The sequence below is a fragment of the Prionailurus viverrinus genome, chromosome B3, assembly GCF_022837055.1.
Source record: "Prionailurus viverrinus isolate Anna chromosome B3, UM_Priviv_1.0, whole genome shotgun sequence".
Taxonomy (NCBI): domain Eukaryota; kingdom Metazoa; phylum Chordata; class Mammalia; order Carnivora; family Felidae; genus Prionailurus; species Prionailurus viverrinus.
Genome location: NC_062566.1, coordinates 16,803,249 through 16,827,073, shown reverse-complemented (window position 1 = coordinate 16,827,073; position 23,825 = coordinate 16,803,249). Strand labels below are relative to the sequence as shown.

At 38.3% G+C, this 23,825-nt stretch overlaps 1 protein-coding gene across 1 annotated transcript in view; it reads left to right on the top strand.

Moving 5' to 3' along the window:
• TRPM1 (transient receptor potential cation channel subfamily M member 1) overlaps positions 1-22,695 on the top strand; it is a 95,388-nt gene extending 72,693 nt beyond the window's left edge. The window contains 2 exon segments of the mRNA XM_047862890.1: positions 582-714; positions 21,429-22,695. Of these exon segments, the coding sequence (XP_047718846.1) occupies positions 582-714; positions 21,429-22,695 (1,400 nt within the window).
• The last annotated feature ends 1,130 nt before the right edge of the window (positions 22,696-23,825 follow it).

Genomic DNA, 23,825 nt, shown 5'->3' with positions numbered 1-23,825 from the left:
TGTTCCAACTGGACACTACATACTACTTTAAATTGTGTGAAAACAGAACACCCTAGTCCAACTGTTGTTCTTTGTAGAATGCTTCCCATTTTATGTTGGTTTTATTCCAGTTCTGTCAGTTTATGAGTAATTAGTGTTACCAAAAGCCTGTTCATGAAAGAGATCAGAAATTGACAGAGTTCTTGAAAAGGACTCTTCTATGTGGATTCAGAGTTCCTTTCAGAATGTTGTAATTTGTGGCATCTAAAGAGGATGGGAAAATTATGCTGTCCACCTGACTGTATCCATAAAACACACACAAAATTTCTCCAGAAAATAATACTTGGTTTCACTCTGCGAATAGCTTTAATAGTGGTGTTTTGTGTTTAAAAAGTGAGCCATTTTGCTCCAGGGTAAGAATGATTGCTGCATACGACAACCTGTTTGTGTAACAAACAATTGGAGTAGTCAGAGAACTGCCTACAAGTGAAGGACAAGGGCGCTTAATTCAGGTTGGGCTGGGAAATTCCTAATGACGCAACGAAATTGATTCTTCACGCACTGGGTTCGTTTCTCACTCAGCAAACATTTCTTTCCCGCAGAACTATTTCTCAGTGACGAGGAGCTGAAGAGGCTGCATGAGTTCGAGGAACAGTGTGTTCAGGAGCACTTCCAGGAGAAGGAAGACGAGCAGCAGTCGTCCAGCGATGAGCGCATCCGTGTCACATGCGAGAGGTGTGCCCAGCGCGGGGCCAGCAATGGGTCCTCGGGCCAAGGGTTTGCGGGCTCCTCCACCCTATTTTAAGGGCAATGGAGACGTTCATTTAAACCTTCACTCGGAGTTCTCTTATTTGTTCAGACTGGCTTTTTTACGTCTTTGCCTCCAAAATAGTGTGAAAATCTCTAGTTGTGAAACGGTGATTGTAAATTCTTTATAGAAGTGAATGATGACAGGGGCGCCTAGGTGGCTCAGTAGGTTGAGCTTCTGACTTCAGTTCAGGTCATGATTTCATGGTTTGTGTGTTCAAGCCAGCGTGGGGCTCTGTGCTGAGAGCTCATAGCCTGGAGCCTGCTTGGGATTCTGTGTCTCCCTCTCTCTGCCCCTCCACCACTCGTGTTCTCTCTCAAAAACAAATAAACATTAAAAAATTTTTTTTAAAGAAGTGAATGATGACAGGTATTGCAAATATTCCAGGCCCAAACTAAACCAAACCGAACAAAAAAGCCCTGACGGTTCTTGCCCACTCCCGAAGTGGGAGCTTTTACTCTGATACCCTGCATCAATGGAGAGAACAGGTGCAGAGCTGTGTAAATGCTAGGGAGGCCATTGTTCTCCCTGCCCTTGACTTGTCCTTGACTTTATCAAGGATGGTATTCCTTAGGAACTGACCTCCTCATCCTGCCTTAATGCTTTGGTTGCTCCTTGACCAATCTGGCAGAGCAGAGGTAGACTCCCTCCTCTGTTCTCTGAGACTGGGAACTAAGGGAGGGGCAGCAGTATCTGTCCCCCACAAAGGTGGAAGTGTCAAAACTAGGGCAGGGTGTGTTTCACACCTAGGTCCCAACAATATCAGCATCACCCATATGGTAGTGCTTAATAAATGCAGAATGAATGAATGCGTGTGTGCACGAATCAATGAATGAGCAAATGAAGTCAGGTCAGGGAGAGCCAGAAAGAATGACATTTTCCAAATTTTACAGTATTGCTTTTCCTGAAGCTGGAAAGAGTAACCAGCAAAGGGTAGACAGGAACCATAAAACTTCACTACCTATATTTTTTTAATCGTATAATTTTAAGAACATTTATCACTTAATAAAAGCAATTTAAGATTTTTTATTATTATTTAAAGATTGTGATAATTGACAAAACATTGGTGCAAAGTGTTCAACCAACAATGAAGGTAGAAGGATGATGCCTAGGGTGATTCTAGCTTATCATTCTGTCCTTCAATACTCAGAATTAAAGTTCCCTGGTACAGTTACGTGTGTATATCAGCAGACCATCCAGTGGAAGGCCTCAACAATTAGGACAGAATTCATAATACACTTTGAAGTCTTGCTGGTGCACATTCAAGGCCAGTGACTCTGCCTCAGCCCACAGAAAAGACAATGCCCCTGGCAGCTGCAGGTCTCTGACCGCTCTCCCCTCGTAGACCTAGTCACCTTGTAATCCAACCTGCCAAATTCAAAGGTTATCTGCACCAACTTTTGGCCTTAATAAGGTACATTTTCAATACAACTTTTAAATACTCCTTTGCTGTTTTAATAGTAATGACTAAGTATTCAAAATATAACAATTACTTCTTCCTGAGAAAGATAAGTTACCCCAATCTTAATAATCTAAAATTTCCACTTTCTAGTTAGACATTAATTTGGATTTAATCACAGCCTGTAATTTACAATGGAAATTGTGTTTTGTTTCACTCCGTTTCTTCCTCTTCTCCCCTCCCCCAACATTGTTTGGATTTTTACCATTCTTGGAGCAACCTTCCAAGAATGTGGTTATCAGGTCACTACCAAACTGCATTTTCCTCTTGGGGCTCTGTGCACACGTAATAGGAATGAAAGTGTGCTGGGCGGTAAAAACATCTACTTCCCGTTTCCCTTGGCTGAGATCTGCAAGGGTGATGGGAGTGCATTCCTGCCCCTCCGGTTCCCTTATTGACCCTTTCTAAGCTGAACCACAGGTGAATATCAAAGACAAAAGGAGGAGGAGGTTTGGGGAGAAGATACCTTTCCTTCACTCTTAACCAGGACAGCTGAGGAGCAATTTGAGCAATTTGACACCAGTGATTACTTTTAAAATCACATTTTTGAGCACTCAGATGTCTCTGCCATTTTAAAAAATCTTCTTCACATATCAGATTGTTTTTATTTTCTGCATCACTGTTTGCCATTTGATGATTCTCCAGGTCTTCTTTCAGCTGTCATCCCCCAGCTCCATTCACTCTGCAAGGTCCAGTTAGGAGTGAGCCTCTGTGGAAGGTGCTGTTGGCATCAGTCCCTTCCGGACCTCCCTGTTGTCTGGTATCTTTCACAACCTGGGCCAGCAATTTGCATGACTCAGTCTTACAAACGTGTGCACACAGGAAGTTTAGACACTTGTGCTCCTCCCTCCATGCAGGGTGTTTTGAGGGTTCATGTGCAAGAACCAAATGCATGGCATTCCCTTACTGTTTGGAAAGTTATATATAAAGTTCTAGCAAATTCATCATTTTGTAAGATACAACATTTAGTCCCTCAATCAGAGATTTACGATATGATTCAGTTTTTAGTTAGGACAACACTGCCGCAGGATATTTAACTCAAAGCCCCATCCAGCATGTCCACTTTGCTGACTTAGGGCACTGTGATCATGGTTTTTCTCCCAAACTTGGACATCCTCTTCTGTGCTCTGGGCTCTGACAGTGGCACCACTAGCCATCTCATTCAGCAAGACAGACACTATCAAATCATCCAATTGTGTTTTCTTCCCCTTCTGAACAAATCATGCCCCCCTCCTACTTCTTTCCTTCTCTGCCACCAGCAGTCTAGTACAAGCTACCATCATCTTTTTTTCACTTGAATTTCTGCACTCTGAAAGCATTGGAGCTCTGAGAGCATCTGAGCTCTCTATAATCATTTCTCCTCTTCCAATTCACTCTGCACTCACTACACTCTAATCCGGTTGCACCCCTCCCCATCAGCTCTTTAAAAGCCTTTCAGTGGTTTCTATTGCTCCCAGGTCCAGCCTCACCCTGGACTGTCCGCCCTTCATCCTTGGTATTCCAGTCTCGCTGGCCTTCCTTCATCTCCTCAAAGCCAACACTCCCTTCCTGCCACAGGGGCTTTGCACATGTTGTTCCCTCTGCCTACTCACCTTTTAGATCTCTGCTCAAATGCCAATTACTTATGGAAAACTTCCCTGACCACCTCATACCTTAGACTAGGTCAAGAAGCCTGCATGTCTCTGCATAGCAGGAGCTTGATATTTTTTAATGAATCGATGACTAAAAATTTTGTCTCCTTACTTGAATGCAAGTTTCCATCCTATTCTCAATGAATGTCAAACAGGGTATCAACTGTTCTCCCTCTATGTCCAAAACTTTGATTTTACTATTGGCAACTAGGAAGTCTAAATACACAAATGTTTCTGCTACCCATGATTGTCAGGAAGGATCTCTAATATCAGTAACACCAAAACTGTCGATGCTATCAGGTGTTGTTTCTTTGCTTGAAGGTATGGATAATGTCAGATAACCAAGAGGGCTGCTGGAAGAATATTTTATAAATAACTTCTATCAGTACAGCCACGGTGGAACTTGTCAACCAAAACGTTCTATCTCATCATACTGGGTTAATACCAAGTAACATGTATCTTTATCAACTGGAACTTGAAGGCCATCTCTGTGTCTCTTGGAAATCCGCTGTTGAACACATCATTCCTTTTGTGGTTTGGCATCCCTTGGTGGACAGGTTCCAGAGCAATTGAGTAGGAAAGCATCTTTCCTGAAAAAACTTTGTCAGAGATTCAGCTTCCTTTTCTCGAACAATGAGAATTATGTAAGCCAGTATCTCTCCCTTTTTCCCATGGCTTCAGGGAAACTTAGCACCAAACTTAATATTTAATTATAACAAGTATATTGTTATAGGTTTGGGAATACGTGGTGTACAATGCCTCCTTATTATCTCTTCTTTACTCTTTCATATCTTCTATTTATATAAATTTTATTTTGCATGTCTGATATGTTCAAATATGCAGGCTGTAATTCACAAATTATACATTTTAATAGTTACTGGTCTTGTACTTAAGCATCTATGGGTCTTAAACTAGACAAACCTATAATAGAAGGTTTGGATTCCCCCAAAATCTCTGGGTCAAGTGGGTTTCTTATATTTGTGGATCTGGGTTAAGGTGTTGGGTTTCCTCTAAGCTTGATTAGGAAAGCAGCAATTTGTGGACTTGAGATTTTATTTAGCTTCCTCTTCCCAAGTGATCAGAAAGAGAAAATGCTGATAACAGAGACCCTAACAAGAAAGACAAGAAGGAGAGAAATGAGATCGTAAGTAGAAGATGGCATGAAAGAGAGAGGAGTCTTAGAAGGGAGGTGGGTGATTCTTCTGACATAGACAAGATCATAGAAAGACAAACATGTAGTGATGGGGGGGAAGTTTGGGGAAGATTTGATCCAAATGTCTTAATCTTATAAATTAATAGGAGTCAAAGTTTCTTGGATAATGGGGAAAAGGTGGGATTAAATGTTGGAGTTTTAATGTGTCTAGTAAATGACAATTTTGTTCCTTACCTGACTTTGAGAGCCAGTTCAGGGAGACATGAGGATAAAGATAAAAATAGTATCAGCTTTATCAGTAATACAAGTTGTGCTAGAGGATGTGGTTCGGTTCTTGCCAAATACACAGAATTAGTCAGAATTAGCCACACCCACTCAGTTACAGGCGCCTGCAAGCTTCCCTTCTCACAAGCAGAATCAACTTTCCCCACTAAGCTTAACATATTAACAAAAACAAAACAAACACACAAACAAACAAAAAAGCAAAGAAAAAAGTGAGAACCAATGCTCTTTGCAGGCAGGTGGCTCCCAAAGAGAGAGAGAAAAAAAGCAAGTTGGTGTCCTGATCCCCTAATACCAATCAGAAAATCAGTCCTCCTCGAGAATAAATAGAAGACTGGAGAGAGGCTAAGAGTTTTACACTAATGGCAAGTTCAGATACATAGGAAGGAATGATAGGAATGGGGAAAGAGTATCCCCTAGCCACATTACAGACTTGAAGCCACTAGGGAGGACTCGAGTTCACCTTTAGGGGAAATATGATAGGAAAGGAGCTAGCCAAGCAATTTCTCAGCAGGAGTATTGAGGACCTAAATGAAACCAGCCAATATGATTTTATTGGACCACATCCAAGGTGACTCCCATGACCTTCATCAGTGACTCTCTACAGCCCAAAGACAAGGATGCAGTTAGTGAATGAAGCATGGGGCATAGCGAAAGGGAGGCTAAAAGGACCTAGAACTAGTCAGTGGGGACACCACAATGATGTTAGTGTTTGCAAATGGTAGCATAAACGTGTTACAATGCCTCCATTTCTCTCTGCCCAGCTGTGGAGTCCTAGTGGCAATAGAGGAAGGGCTAGAGCTGACACTATTATGTTGGAAGTAAGGGAGAGATAACCTAGGATATTAGTAAGAGCTTCAGTGAGTGACCAGAGTCTTGCTTCAACAGAAAGTGGAATATAGACAGAAAAGGCTAATGATTTAGATGGCTTGAATTCTAGAAATCAAGGAGGTCTGAAGTGTGCCCATGTTGGTATATATAAATGATGTGACCTAGAGCTAAAATCCTAGAGAGCTTAATAGTCTTTTGGTAAGTCTTCACTATTTTGCTTATTAAAAAATAATGAGAAAGCCAGAAGACTTAAGACTTAAGTCTTGTTCTTTGTTTAGTCTTTCACATAAAATAAAAACTCTGTAAATAAAGTGTAACCAACCAGGTTCTACCCTGGGTGTTCTCACTATAATTACGAAACTTAAAAGACAGCCTCATATGAAGAAGTAGATGGAAATTAAAATAGCTGGATATAAATTTTGGACTGGATTAGACAAGTTTATGATCTGTAGACTGGGAATAAAATTACAGGGTAAGAATCATCTTAGAACTCAATATAGAATACCATGGAACCTTGAAACACGGGTTTCTTCAAGTATAAACTGGACCTTGTTGTTCCACTAACATTATGTTTTTAGGTTAACACTGAACTCTATCATTAAGTAAATGTTTCTGTATAATTTATAAGCTGCCTTGCAGGTGAAGGTTGCACACACAAAAAAGATGAATACACATAAAACAAGTTCTAGTAACTAGCTTCCTACAGAATTCCAAATGTCTAAGTTCTTTCCTTAGGAAACACACACAACTGTTACTATGAGAACATAAGTTTGGACCTTATATTTATTAGGTAAGAGTCAATGACACTCCAAGAAAGTTATGCCATCTGTGGGTATTCTCTCAGAGGTTACTACAAAAGTGCCACAAATTCATGTATTGTTGTACCTATTATTTGAATGAAATTGAAAACATTATTTACAAGACCTTAACAACAACCAAAAAAATGTGTTTTAATTAAGCTGCTTTCAGGTTTAGTAGTAGAATGTCCAAACCAAATATCCTAAATAATAGATATAGTAAGACACAGATGAAAGCATCTGGAGATTTATAATCATACCTACTTCACATAGTCACATTATTTTACACTTGCATAGCATTTATAGCTCACAGAGTACTTTCATCTACACAATTTCTCTTAATTCTCACAACATTATCATGCTACTACTGTTGTTCTTATTGCTGTTCTTGTTGATGTTGTTTATTGTCACTGGTGACGGATGCATAATAAAGACAGAGCTGATGGAGCCCTTCATCCCTAACATAAATATGGGCACATCTCAAGGAGAATACTGAAGTTGACAAAATGTTAATCATAAAGAGCCTTTTATTTTTCTTGAAAACAAACTAAAACAAGAAGAGCCATGATATGCAATGCCAGTTGCTAATCTGGTAACATTATCTCTCATTTTATTAATTTACAGAACAAGTAGAATTATATTTTTATATATAAATAAATATAAATATATAAATATATATAAATAATATAAAATATACATATATTTATATATATATAAACAAATAGAATTGGAGACTGATTAGGGCATTAGGATGTGGCCTTTTAACAGACAACCCTGTAGAACAATCTATACTAATCTCTGAAATGTGAGAGGGACAAACACAGCTATAATTAACTAGGACTGATAAAACAAATTAGGTTCTGAACTCCCAGCAATTTTAGTAGGAGATACACATAAAGTAGTAAAAGGAAAGGCATATATTGTCATAAATCAAGTACAGCTTAAATTCTATTCAAAGACAGGAGAATGATTACTTTGGGCCCAGCCAGTTTATAGGTTTCACTTGGTTCTAGTTTCCTCTGATATAAAAGGCTAGCCCTCAGGAATTGTTCTTCTGGCCCACCAGTTGAAACTCATATATTAGAAAAATGGTCTCAGTGCTCTTTTCAAAACATCCTAAATTGGAAGAATTTTTGCTCTGAAGTAAATACTACCACAATGTGTGAAATAAAAACCTAGTTAAGCCACTTACGTGATCTGTAAGTAAATCCAAACACAGAAATAATTACAGAAGCCATGAATTCAAATTGGTGAAAATGGATAGAAGTAGAGCTAAGAAATCAGTATTTCAGTCTAAGAAAGTGCATTTGTATCACAAAAGTACTTATCATCCAAAGAAATAATCCCTTTGAGCCAAATACTAGGTATACTAGAATAAGTCATAAGTGGTTTGACCCAATGATTTGAAATACTTGAAAGAGAATATTGACATATTTTATAAAATGAATATTGTTTTGAAAAATAATAAACAGTGCAGCCATATTAATCTAATTAAATAATATTCAAATCCAGGGTAGCAACATATTGGTATATAGAATGGCTGGGGCCCCTGGCATCAACAAAGCAGCTTTCATTCATCTGGTTCTACAAATATCCATGGTAGAAAGTTTCTAGAACAAACTTTCTCAAACTGAGGTCATCAGATGCTCTGGCACTTAAGGGTTTGTCAAGTTCTAGGAGATTTTATTTTTCCATTTTGATGATGATGGAATGATTATGAAGTAAGTTTGAGGTTGAAGAAGAAGATGAGGCAGGAAGGGAAGATGGGGGCCAGATTCTGAAAAGGTTTGAATGTATATAAGTAACAGAAATCCTTGAGGAGGAGATTAAGGGCTGCTGTTGAATTAGAAGGGAAAACCTGAAGCTGCATTTACATGGCTCTTTACATAATACTGAGAAAGCACCAACTGTTTGTATCATAGAAAATTACCAATGGAGATTATAAGGTTTCCGTTTAACACACTCCTTGGTACCTAACATTGCAATAAACTTTGGCTTTTAAGTGTTATGAGAAGCTAGTACCATTTTTAAGCACGGAGTGACATGATTGTGTACTGTGTTATTGTCTTATTGTTTTGGATTGGAGGGAGAAGACATTGGAGGCAAAGAGGGTATTCCCAACAACTAACACTTTTTGCTTTTTCAGCGTGGGGTATAAAATTAGGTCGTATATCTTTCAATATTAAAGGAAATTATTCTGAGACCTTATCCTGCTTATTCCAAGAGTGCCTTCTTTCCCTTCCTATTGTTCCCCTCAGTCATTCGTAGGAGATCCAGTGGTCCAGTGAAATCCCTACCTATTGCATCAAGAACCAAGAAGGTGGGGCCAATTATTGCATTTTGCTCTCTCTGTATCCTCCTGCCACTTGGCCCTGGAAGTAGGTATAGTTGTGAAAGTGCAAGGCAGAGTGGATTAATTAAACCCCAGGTTTATGATTGGAGGTTGGAAAGGGGGAGCTTCAGAGTACTGGAAACACCAAGGAGACTGTAGAGAGGGCTGGACTTGGGAAAGTAATCCCATGAAGTTGCTAATGAACTTTGGAGCTCGCTACCAAACTGTGTGTATTTGTATGTGTGTGTATGTGTGTGTGTGTCTGTGTGTGGTTCTGCGCCTTATTAGCATACCAAAAGTATTGAGGGAGACAAAGTTCACCAAAAAAAAGGTAGAGTAAGGAACTCTGGGAATCCATCTCTCCATAAAAGTAACAACAAAACTGGCAAAACTTTCAGAATCAACCTTTTTAGAAAGATGGAAATGAACCAATGGCTTGCAACAATTTGTGGAGTGCTTATTCAAGAAACATTACTGAATCCTTTTTTTTTTTAAGTGAGCTTTGTGGCATTTCAATTACCTAGTTCCATCCCCCACTCCTCAGTTCAGTGGCAGTCATGAAAATAACAGCCTGAATTCCTGGTACCAGTGGAAGCAGAAAGGACCTCATCCACAAAGAATTGTAATTACCTGTTTTAACCTGTCTGGTGGCTTCCTGAAAGACTGGCTCAAAAGACTTGTCTTAATTTCCCCTGACTTGAAACTACCTCAGGGCTAAAACTAGTAGCCAGGGGTGAGGATGGGGAGAGGGCATTTGTCAAAAATATTTACAGACAAGTATTTTAGTCCCTATTCCCCAAGGTGATAAATAACAGAATTGAGGCAAATGAGCCTAACCAAAAATCTCCAGAGAAAAGGCTGAGAAATGAGATGTCCATAGGGCTTTCAAAAGCTCTGACATATTCCTGGGAATCTAGAAAGCCATATGCATGCATAGGGCTATGCACATGCTCAGAGAATACCTGACAAGGGAGAAAGATTCCAATTCTAGCTGACCTAAAGGCTCTGTGAAAACCAGAAGCTAAGAGAAAGATGTAAATTCTGGCTGGGTGTTGAAGATGTGCATGCATAGAGCCCCTAAGCAAAGACTAGGAGGTCTTTTTAGCCCAGAATCTAAGGAGATCTCTGTTCAGTCATTAGCTGACCACTGAGCTAACAGGGGAGGATTTCAGTAGCCACACACAACAAAGAATATAGGCTTTGCAGAATCATTTCAGAAAAATCACTAAATAAGCAACAACTACTAAAATACGAAGCAATAATAACAAACTCTGTGGAGAAGAGAATCTGACTTCCAGAGCTGCTACACTATATTACTCAAAATTCCCAGTTTTAAATAGACATGCAAAGAAACAAGAAAGTATGGTCCACCTAGGTCCACCTAGGGAAAAGACAATCAAAGAAACTGGCCTCAAGGAATCCCAGATGTTGGACTTTCTAACAAAGACTTTAAATCAGTTATTGTAAACACATTCAAAGAGCTGAAGAAAAACATTTCTAAAGATCTACAGGAAATTATGAGAATGCTGTCTCACCATATACAGAATAGGAATAAAGTGATAGAAATTATATTTAAAAAGAAGAAGAAAAACCAAACAGAAATTCTGGACTTATAAAGTACAACTGAAATGAAAATTTTACTTTAGGGGCTCAAAATCAGATTTGAACAGGCAGAAGAAAGAATCAGTAAACTTGAAGATAAGTCAATTGAGACTATCCATTCCAAGGAACAGAAATATATAAGAATGAACAGTCTTGGAGATCTATGAAAGGCCATCAGCACAACAGCATACACACAATGAGAGCTGCAGGAGACAAAAGGGAAAGTAGCAGAAAATATCTGAAGAAATAAAGGGCAAAAACTTCCCAAATTTAATGAAAAATCTGAATCTACACCCCCATGAAGTTTAATGAACTCCAAGTAAAAAACTCAAAAACATTTACATTTATTCAAATCATAGTTAAATTGTCATAAGCCAAAGGAAAAAAATCCTGAAATCAGCAAGAGAGAAGCAACTCATCATGCACAAAGCATGCTCAATAAAATAAAAGGCTGACCTCTCATCAGAAATCAGGGAGCCAGTAGGCAGTGGGGTGACATATTCAAAATGCTGAAAGAAAAAGACTATCAACTGAGAATACCATATCCAACACAACAGTCTTTCAAAAACTGAAGGAGAAATTAAGATATTCCAAGATAGCAAAAACTGAAAGAATCTGTTACTACTAGACTTGCCCTGAGAGAGATACTAAAGAAGTCCTTTGGGCAGAAATGAAAGGACAACAGATAGTAACTAAAATCTACATGAAGAAATAAAGAGCACCAGTAAAGGTAACTACATACATGAGTATAAAAGACATTATAAATGTATTTTTTGTTTGTAACTACTTTTTGTTTTCTTTATAATTTAAAAGATAGCTGCATAAAGCAATAATTATAAGTCTTTGTTGATGGGCACACAACATATAAAGATATAAATCTGTGACAACAACATAAAGTAGAGGAGGAAGGAATGAACTTTGAAAGAGCAAATTTTTATATACTATTGAAATTAAACTGATCTTCATCTGAATTAGATTGACATGTAATCTCTAGCACAACCACTAAGAAAACTGAAAAATATATAATAAAAGAAATGACAAGGGAATTGAAATGGTACACTAGAAAAGTCTATTTAATACAGACGAAGATAGTAATGGAGGAATTGAGGAACAAAAAAAAAGACAAAAGACATGTAGAAAACAAATAGTAAAATGGTAGAGGTAAATTCTTCCTTATCAATAACCATATTAAATATAAATGGATAAAACTCTCCAATTAAAACACAAAGGCTGTCAGACTGTATATTTTCAAAAATATAATCTAACCACATTCTCTCTACAGAGATTCACTCCAGATTCAAAGACACAAAGAGTTTGGAAATAAAAAGATGGGAAAAGATACTTCACATGAACAGTAATCAAAAGAGAACTGTGGTTGCTATACTAATATCAGAGAAAATAGATTTTAGGACAAAAATTATTAGAGGAGTGTCTGGGTGGCTCAGTCGGTTAAGCGTCCAACTCTTGATTTTTGTCTCAGGTCAGGATCCCTGGGTTGTGGATCTCAGGTCAGGATCCCATGCCGGGCTCTGTGCTGAGAGCATGGAGCCTGCTTGTGATTCTCTCTTTCCCTCTCTCTCTCTCTCTGCCCCTCCCCTATTTATACTCTCTCTCAAAATAAACAAACATTTTTAAAAATTGTTATTAGAGAAAAAGAAGGACATTGTAGTATGATAAAATAGTCCATCTATCAAGATATAAGTGTAAACATTTATGCATGTAATAGCACAGCCTCATAATATATGAAGCAAAAACTTACAGAATTGAAGGGAGAAATAAGCAGTTCTACAATAATAGTTGGGGACTCTAATATCTCACTTACATTAATAATAGAACAAGTAGATAGAAGGTATCAAAAAATAAAAGACTTGAATAATACCACATGCCAACTCAACCCAGCAGAACACTTAACTCAACAATAGCAGGATACACATTCTTCTCAAGAGCACATGGAACATTATGCAGGAGAGACCATGTGTTAGGCCATATAACAAATCTCAACAAATCTTTAAAAAATTGAAATTATACAAAATGTGTACTCTGACCACAATGAAATAAAATGATAAATTAATAACAAAAGGAAATTTTGAAATATGTGAAATTTGTGAAAATTAAACAATACACTCTTAAATAACTGGTAAGTCAGAGAAGAAATTACAAGAGAAATTAGAAAGTACTTTGAGGACGCACAACAGTCTGAGTGTACTAAATGCCACTGAACTATACACCTAAAAATCATTCAGATGGTAAATTTTACATTATGTATTTTACCACAATTCAAAAAAAATTTTTTTAATGTTTATTTATTTTTGAGACAGAGAGAGACAGAACGTGAGCAGGGGAAGAACAGAGAGAGAGAGGGAGACACAGAATCCCAAGCAGGCTCCAGGCTCCAAGCTGTCAGCACACAGCCCAATAAGGGGCTTGAACTCATGAACCATGAGATCATGATCCGAGCCGAAGTCGGACGCCTAACCGACTGAGCCACCCAGGTGCCCCCAAAAATGTTTTAAAGAGAAAGAAAATACTTCAAAGTGAATTAAAATGAAAGCACAAAATGAATTAAAATGAAAGCATAACCAAAACATGTAGGATGCAGCAAAAGTGGTGCTCAGAACAGTGAATAACAGCAAATGCCTATATTAAAAAAGAAGAAAGATCTCAAAGGCATTGAGTACTGAACTAATAATGAATAGACCACTACAAAGGTCCCAAACTGATCACTGGGCTGCACACACACAGTACAGATGCCAAAAGCACTGCAAAAGCTTTGCAAATCGAACTGAAATTGGAATCACAGTCCAACAAAAATCATGTTGGAACTTGCAGCTTAAGCCTAATGAGGTCAGTCATTTACTAAAAGAAAAATATCAACACTCTCCATGGGATTTAAACAAGACTGTCACATGATGTAGTATTCAAAATGTCCACTGGGGGTGCCTGGGTGGCTCAGTTGGTTAAGCGTCCGACCTCAGCTCAGGTCATGATCTCACCGTTTAGTTTGAGCCCCACGTCTGGCTCTCTGCTATCAGTGCAGAGCCCTCTTCAGATCCTCTGTCTCTCATTCTCTCTGCCCCTCCCACCCCTCAAAAAAATATATCAAAATTTAAACATGTTCACAATATCAACTAAAATAATTTAGAGTATGAAGAAATATGAGGGAAAAATCAGTAAATGTCGGGACATTTGACATACTTTAAAGCAACTATTATAAAAATGCTTGAACAAAATTGCAAAGAAAGTTGAAACTAATGGAAAAATAGAAAGTCTTAGAAAATAGAAGATATAAAGAAAAACCAATGAAAGATTTAGAACTGAAAACTATAATAAATGATATTAAAATTTCACTGGATAGGCTCAATAGCATAACAGAGATACAGAGGAAGGAATCTGTAAACGTGAAGATATATATAGGTAGTAATTACCTAATTTGAGCAACAGCTCAAAAGTGTAACACTGTGCCATCAGAACCTGAGTAGGAGAAGAGAAAAAATGTAATGCAGAAAACAATATTTAAAGAAATACTAACTGAAAAATTCCCAAATTGAGCAAAAGACATAAACCTACAGATTAAAGAAATTTAGCAAACACCAAACAGGAATAACTCAAAGAAATCCACACCCAGGTACATATTTTGAAGACAAAAGACAAAAAAAAAATTTTATAGCAGTCAGAGAAAAACGACACATTACTTATGGGGAACAGGTATTTAAATAACAGCAGATTTCTCACAAGAAACCAAGAAGGCCAGGAGAAAGTAGTATCGTGTTCTTAAAGCTGACAAGAAGAATAGTCAACCTCCAAATTCTATATCCAACAAAAATTCTTCAGGAATGAATATGTAACAAAGACCTTCTTAGAAAATTCATTGTTAGCAGTTGGGCTCTAAAAAAATTACTGTAAGAAACTCTTCAGAGGGGTGCCTGGGTGACCCAGTCAGTTAAGTGTCCAACTTCGGCCTAGGTCATGATCTCGCAGTTCATGAGTCCAAGCCCCATGTCGGGTTCTCTGCTGACAGCCTGTTTCAGATTCCGTGTCTCCCTCTCTCTCTGCCCCTCTTCCACTCACACTCTGCCGCTCTCTCTCAAAAATAACTAAACATTTAAAAAAATTAATAAAAAAATAAAATAATAACAATTTTTAAAGAACCCCTTCAGACAGAAGAACATATACCAGAAGTAAACTTGGAACATCAGGAATGAAGGAATGTTGGGGTTTTCAATATATGTCTGTGTAATATCTAAGACAACCAAAGCATAAAAAGGTAGGCAGAAAATGGACCTATATTGTGGTAATGTTTTTAAGTCCAATTGAAGTGGTAAAATATTGATGCTAAGTAGACTATGAAATGTTACTATCTACTTTGTAGTCCCTAGAACAACCAATATAACATCTATAGTAAATGATATAGTCATTTCCCAACTTATTTCTGAGGCCAGCATGACCCTGATACAAAAATCAAAGACAGAACCAAAGAAGAAAACTATAGGTCAATAGCCCTTATGATTATAGATACAAAACTTCACAACAAATATTAGCAAGTTGAGTCTAGTCACAACCAAGTAGAGTTTGTCCTAGGAATGAAAGGCTGTTCAACACTTGGAAATCCATGTAATCCACTGTACTAACAGTTTAAAGAAAACCTATGATAATATCAACTGGTGAAGAAAAAAACATTTCCACAAATTTCAACATCCATTCATGATTAAAAAAAAAAAAGAAAGAAAAGAATAAAAGTTTAAAAAATGAAAACCTCTCAGCAAACTAGGAACAGAGAGGAACTTCCTCAATCTAATAAATGGCATTTACCAAAAAAAAACCCACAGCTGACATGGTGGAAGACTGAATGGTTTCTCCTTAAATTGAGAACAAAGGATGTCCACTCTACCACTGTTATTGAACAACATACTTAGAAGTCTTAAACTTCTGGAACTTCAACTTCTATAACTCTTCTAAACTTCAAAACTCAGTAATATGGGAGAAAGCGACCCAATTATTAAAATGGGCAAAATATGAGAATAGGTATACCAGAGAGGAGTTAAGTTTGGCAAATAAGTGCATAAAAAGATGCTCAATATTATTATCTATTAGTGAAATGCAAATTAAATGAGGAGTGATGGTGATGAGGGGTGCCTGGGTGGCTCAGTCAGTTGAGCATACGACTCCTGATTTCGGCTCAGGTCATGATCCCAGGGTCATGGGATCAAGCCCCAAGTTGGGCTTTGCACAGAGAGGGGAGCCTGTTTAAGTTTCTCTCTCTCTCTGCCTCTCTCCCCAACTCTCTCTCTCTCCCTCTCAAATAAAAAAATTTTTTTTTAATTTTGAAAAAAACATGATGAGATAATCGTACACACATATTACAATAGTTAAAACAGAAACATACTGACAATACCAAATGCTAGCAAAGACACCGAGCTTCTGGAACTCTCCTACACGGCTGCTGGGATTATAAAATGGTGCAGCCACTCTAAACAATGGTTTGGCAGCTTCTTATAAAGTTAAACATGCATTCACTGTATGAACCAGCAATTCCACTCCTATTTATCCTAGAGAGATGAAAACTTATTGGTATAGCCACTATGAAATACAATATGCAGGCTCCTCAAAAATTTAAAAATAAAACAACCAGATGGTCCGGGAATTCTATTCCTGGATATATATCTGAAAGAAATGAAAACAGAAGATCCAAGAGATATATGCACTTCCGTGTTTATTGCAGCATGATTTGAAATACCCAAGATATGGAAACAACCCAAGTGTCTACCAACAGATGAATGGATAAAGAAGGCATGGTTTACACACACAACGGAATATTATGTAACCATGAGAAAGAAGGAAACCCTGACATTTGTGACAACATGGATGGACCTTGAGGGCATTATGCCTAAGTGCAATAAGTCAGACAGAGAAAGAGAAATTCTGTATGATCGCATATATGTGGGATCTGAAAAAGCCAAACTCATAAAAACAGAAAGTAGAAAAGTGGCTACCAGGGGTTACCACGGGAATTGAGGACGTGTTGTTTAAGGGCACAAACTTGTAACCAGTAAGTCCCGGAGATCTAAAGTACCACACAGTGGTTATAGTCAACGATACTGTATTATAAATTTAAGCATTGCAAAAACAACTAGATCTTGATTGTTCCCACCACAAAAAATAAATGATAATTATGTGACATTAGAAAGTCAGATAACTTTATAGAAGATAGCTTATAGAAGTGTCAGATAACACTACAGTGGCAACCACGTTGTCATATGTAAATGTATCAAATCAACACATTTTACATCCTAAAGTCACACAACGGGTGATTCATACAACTGAATACCAGAAGAAAAAAAATAGTTTACTGCCTGAAAATTTCTAAAAGAAAAAAATTTTTAGATATGAAATTAGAAATATGTCAGGTGAGAAATATGTCTTTAAGAGCAAATCATGGGTGCCTGGGTGGCTTAAATGGTTTGGTTTCATGTGAGGTCAAGATCTTGGAGTTTCGTTAAGTTCGAGCCCCACATCGGGCTCTGCATTGGAAGCACCAAGACTGCTTAGGAGTCTCTCTCTCTCTCTCTCTCTCACTCGCTCACTCGCTCGCTCCTCCTCTACCTCTCCCCCACTCACACTGTCTCTGTCTCTCTCAAAATAAATAAACTTAAAAAAAAAAGAACAGAGAAATACAAATATCATATGACTTCACTCATATGAGGACTTTAAGATACAAAACAGATGAACATTAAGGGAAGCAAAAATAATGTAAAAACAGGGAAGGGGACAAAACATAAGAGACTCTGAAATATGGAGAACAAACTGAGGGTTACTGGAGGGGTTGTGGGAGGGGAGATGGGCTAAATGTGTAAGGGGCATTAAGGAATCTACTCCTGAAATCATTATTGCACTGTATGCTAACTTGGATGTAAATTAAAAAAAATAAATTAAAAAAAAAAAAAGCAAATCACTTAGCCTAAGAATACCTTTGCATTCTGTGCTGTGCTGAAAAATATTTCGCTCTGCACAGAAAGGAAAGCAAAATTAAGACTTAAGAGAGTAAGAAAGTTCATATCTTGCTACAAGCTCTATCAGAAATGACAGACTTCTCTCGTTTGTTTTTCTGCTACTCAGCGTGTCAACAGATATGGGACTCTCGTCAAAGTGTTTCCTAGCTAGCCTGTCTTTCCCCATCTGAAATGGAAATCACTCTTTATAGGGATGCTAAGGTCTGGAAAAGTCTTAAGTAACTGTGGGAAGTCACAAAGTATAGCTAACACAGGAGATAGTTTATTATCCACCCTTTTTGTTTATCATTTCAGATACAAGTGAACTTAAACTCATTTCTTTTCTTTCTCCTTTTCAGACATACTATAAAAACTCAATACAGCACACCTTGATTTGGTATAGCCGCCCCTTGATGTGGGATAGCTGTTTAAACTGTTGTCTCCAAAACGCTGCAGTTGTTTACAAGCCTGAAATAAGTACCTTTAATAAGTATTTTTCCTTAATCGGAGCCACATCGTGAAACGTTGTTTCTTCCACAGTTTGAACTAAGGGAGTGGCAGTAGGGATGCCAGGATATTTAAAGACACCTACAGGGGAGTCCTACCTCAGAGCTTGGTAATTTATTCAGTGCAGGGGGCAAGGGGTTAGAGAAGTAGGAACGCAGAGTTACTGTAAGGGAGACTAAATACTCAGAGGCCTCCTTTATATTTTTTTGTTGAAGTGTAGTTGACACACAATGTTACATTAGTGTTAGGTGCACAATGGTGATTTGACAACTCTGTAGCTCACCACAGTGTAGTTACCATCTGTCATTACACAACACTAGTATACTACCACTGACTATATTCCTATGCGGTACGTTTCATCTCCTTGACTTATTCACTCTTTACCTCCTCCTGTCCTTCACCCATTTTGCCCATCCTCCTTCCTCCTCCCCTCTGGTAACCCCACAGTTTGTTCTCTCTATGTAGGGGTCTGTTTCTGCTTTATTGTTTGTTCACATGTTTTGTTTTTAGATTCTATATATAAGTGAAATCATATGATATTTATCTTTCTCCGTCCGACTTACTTCATTTAGCATAACACCCTCTAGGTCCATCCATGTTGTCTCAAACAGCAAGTTTCCCTTTTATGTATGAGTGGCTGGCAATGGTGTTATCTGAATTAGGTAATACAAGCAAAACATAGGCAGAGAATTATAAAAGATTTGAGAGGAAAGATACGTGTCTATATTTTGCCAGTGCGTATTTTTCAAAGTCTGCGCAGCTGTATTAGCTCTTAATGTAGTATTTGTTAAAGGATCTCAAGTTTGACTTTACAGAGGAGATTGTGGATTTTAACACAAAAGGATTCATCAATGGTAACAGATTTGAAGTGAGCAAGGAGACATACATTTAACAGAGAAAACCGAGTCTTACTTGAGGTAACATAAATAGCAAAAGTTCTGTCAGTGGCCAAAATGCAAGAGGAGTGAGAACCTTTAGAACCTGCAGTGTCTGTGGTACGAGAGTCAGGACGTCTCATACACAGTGAATTTGGTCCTCCTAGTGGCAAATTTCCAGGAAGCCAGACCCTTCCTGCTCAAATGATGTGGTTTCCTAGGGGACATATAAATAGTCTTTTCCCCACAAAAAGAAGTCCAGAATAGCCAAGGACCCTCCCACACATCAGAGCGCAGCTGTCAAAGTGGCCAACGGAAGCACAGCATTAACAAAAGCAGTTCTGGAAGAATGTAGGGAGGGTAACTGCAGAGGTAGCTGGGAGTGAGGAAAGCACAGGAGATGTAGTCAGAGAGCAGAAACTCAGTGCAGAGAAGAGCAGCAGGCGCTCAGCAAGTGGGTAAGAGCAAAGTAAGGAGAACAGTGAGAGGATTTATGAGGATATGTACAGAAGGTAGCAAGGACCTGCTAGAAACAGACTCAGTGCAAACTCAGTGACCCTGGAGACTGCCTGTGTGTTTCTAAGAAAAGATCAGAGGGTGGGAAAAAAACAAAGCATGACAGAATCAGACCAAAGTGTTGATCTCCACCCAGGGATGAACTTGCTGGAACAGATCACCATATTGCTGGTTCAGAGGGCCCAGAGGCTTCCAATTGGGAGCCACAATCCCTACTGCTGACCCTCACCATGTCCTGGGGGCAAATTCAACTTTTAGAAGACAGTGCTAGGTCCTGGGCATGACCCACTGCCCTTAGAATTAATTTCATGAACCAGTTGAAAAAATTCATACTGTACATATTATTTTTTTAAGTTTTTATTTTAAGAGAGAGAGCGAGCAAGCACACAAGTGGGGGAGGGGCAGAGAGAGAGGGAGAGAGAATCTCAAGCAAGCTCCAACCTGTCAGCACAGAGCCTAATGTGGGGCTCGAACTCACGAACTGTCAGATCATGACCTGAGCGAAATCTAAAGTCAAACACTTAACTGACTGAGCCACCCAGGCACCCCCATGCTGTACATATTCTTGAAATATAAAACATAGTCTATACCAGCAGGTTTTGATTTCATAAGTTGTTGCCTGATCTTCTACGAGTTAAAAGTCTGGCAGCAGGTATTTGTAATCTACCACAATCTTTTTTAAAAAACCCATTAAGGGAACACTAACTGTTAAATATAATAAGCAATTTAAAGTTAGTGGTGTTCTTCAGATAATTAAATGACCTCTTGTCCCTTGAGTAAACTATCTGATAATCTGTACCTAATTATGAACAATTCATCTTCTGAATCCCCTGAACTTCAAATAAGGATTTCAATTAATTTTGTCAACATAACCATTAATTGCTGACAGCTATAATCAAACCTCAAAAACCTAAGTGCTAGTATCTTCTTTTATTCTCGGAGGCAATGTGATATGCCCACTAAGAGACCAAAGCTGAAGCAGATGCTAGAGATACACCATGTGCAGCTCCACAGCTCACCTTGGACAAATTATTTACACTATGACTCGATTTCCTCATTTGTACAATGGGGATGCTGATAATAGTGCCTATCTCAGGCTGTTGTGAGGATTAAACCAGCCTAGAATAGTACCTCAGTAAGCACTTACTAATGAATACGTAAGACACAACCATGAATGGTAAGTAGTATATACACTATGTGTTAACTGTATTTCTATTACTTTCTGAGGCTCTCGCAGTCATTTTTATTTTTATTCTTTTTAATATAATTTATTGTCAAATTGGCTTCCATATAACACCCAGCGCTCATCTCAACAAGTGCCCTCCTCAATGCCCATCACCCATTTGCCCCTCTCCCCCACCCACATCAACCCTCAGTTTGTTCTCTGTATTTAAGAGTCTCTTATGGTTTACCTCCCTCCCTCTGTGTAACTTTTTTTCCCCCATTCTTTCCCCCATGGTCTTCTGTTAAGTTTCTCAAGATCCATATATGAGCTCATAGTCATTTTTAGTAGTTTGAAGTATGAAGCAGTATGAAGTTTGAAAATATGCCCAGTGAGCTCCATGATTCTCAAAAGCCTGGAAAAGCATATGACACTAATCACATTGTATTTTTCTTTTTAATTTTTAGTTAATCTCAGCTTAACTTTTATGTTCCTTTATGTTCACCAGAGTTGAAAATATGTCAATGAGATTGGAAGAAATCAACGAAAGAGAAAATTTTATGAAAACTTCCCTACAGACTGTGGACCTTCGCCTTTCTCAACTGGAAGAACTGTCGAACAGGATGGTGAATGCTCTTGAAAATCTCGCAGGAATTGACAAGTCCGACCTGATCCAGACGAGGTCCCGAGCTTCTTCTGAATGTGATGCAACTTACCTTCTAAGACAAAGCAGTATCAATAGCGCCGATGGTTATAGCATGTATAGATATCATTTTAATGGAGAGGAGTTGCTGTACGAGGATCTCTCAATGCCACCAGGGACAGGATTCAGGAGGAAAGCCTGCTCCTTCCGGATGAAGGAAGACAAGGAGTCAAAAACGCATCTAGTACCAGAGCGTCAAGATAGCCTTCACCTTTTACCCAGCACAAGCCCACCAGCAACACCTGACTGCAGTCAACTTGCAGTAGACAACATAAAGAACTCTTCAGAGCTGAAATTAGGTCCAGATATTGGGATCTCAGCCGAAGATGATGGAAAGCAGGCAGCCTCTAAAAGGGAAGAAACCATTCCCCCAAGTGTAAATCAAACAGATGTTATGCATGGACAGAACAAATCAGATTTTCAGAACCGTCAGCTAACAGTGGAGACAACACAGATAGAGGGCACAATTTCCTATCCCCTACAAGAAGCAAAATTGACACGCTATCGCCCTGATGAAACGTTCAGTGCTTATAAAACAATGAAGTCCAGAAGCTTTGTATATTCCCGTGGACGAAAACTGGTCAGCGGGGTTAACAACAGGAGTACAGAATACAGTTCAATCATGGACCCAGCAGGACCCTCTACAGTTCATCACTGGACAACAGAATGGAAATATCAAGTTCAAAAGATCACACGTTCTCGAAGTACAGATATCCCTTACATTGTGTCAGAAGCTGCAATGCAAGCCGAGCATAAAGAGCAACTTACAGACACTGAAGATGAAAACTGTGTTTCTGAAATAGTCCCTCAAATCTCTCATTTATCTCTAACTGTAACTGACAGAACTGAAAAGGAAAATTTACTGTCTGTGAAACCAGACCAAACTATGGGATTTCCATCCTTAAGGTCAAAAAGTTTACATGGCCATCCTAGGAAAGCTAAAGCCATTCAGGGCACACTAGACAGATCTGGACACGCCAGCAGTGTAAGTAACTTAGTGGTTGTGTCTGGAATTACAACAGAAGAGCAGAAGGCTAACCAAGAGAAAACTTCCACAGAAACTCAATGCTAACATGTTTTGTTTCTTTGATTTTTAAATCAAAACCACTGATGAATACCACCTTGGTCATCTAACATCATCAATTTCTGAAAACGTTTTCATCATAAATGTTTGGCAGTTTGGACTTAAGATTTAAAATTTAATTCAGTAAACGTAAAGTATTATTTTGCTAGCATATGTTAGTAAACTTAAGTTGTTTTTAGTTGGAGTAGCATCAGATGAAAGTGACAATATTCCAGTCAAGATAAATTGCTTAATCAGTAAAAGTTTCTCCAATCTCTTTTATTTCTGAGGGTCACCAAGTAGCCTAAGAAATGCCTTTGGGTGCCACCAATAGGTGACTAAAGCAGTGAGCCACTAGGTAAGAAAGAAAAATGAAAAGAGAAAGCAAATATGAAAAAAGAAAAAAAGGAGTGGGAGAGAAGAAAAAATTGTGAGGTACAAGAACTGGAAATGAGTCATTAGCATCATTTTTTTATGGGTTTTTGTTTTCTGTTTTAACGTTTTATGTTTTACAATAACACAGTGAAGACAAAAAGTACACAATTATATCAAAGATCACATTGTAATAGTTTAGGGTGACCAAGAGTTTTGTTAATGTGTAAAGATAAAGTATCCAATGTGCATTTTCCTGTTGTCATGGAGTCCTTGAGAGCAAAAACAAATAAACTGTACCTCTGTCTGTTCAATGGTTTGTGCAAAGCTATGTCTAAAATCTGAAAGATACATTATCAAGGTGGGAATTGTTGAGAACCACAGAGACCATTCGTGGCTGAGAATATAAGGTGTTGTGCTTCAACTTGTTAAGTTCAAAGACCTACCATACTCCTGGGCTCCCCATGGTGTCAGGTCAGGGGCCACTCTCTAGGAACCCTCAAGGCTACCCTATCACCACCACTTTTTTTTCTTTTCTTTATTTTATTTTATTTTATTTTATTTTATTTTACTTTATTTTTGATTTAACTTTATTTTTTATTTTTTAAAATTTACATGCAAATTAGTTAGTATCTAGTGAAGCAATGATTTCAGTAGATTCCTTAATGCCCCTTACACATTTAGCCCATCCCCCCTCCCACAACCCCTCCAGCAACCCTCAGTTTGTTCTCCATATTTATGAGTCTCCTTTGTTTTGTCCCCCTCCC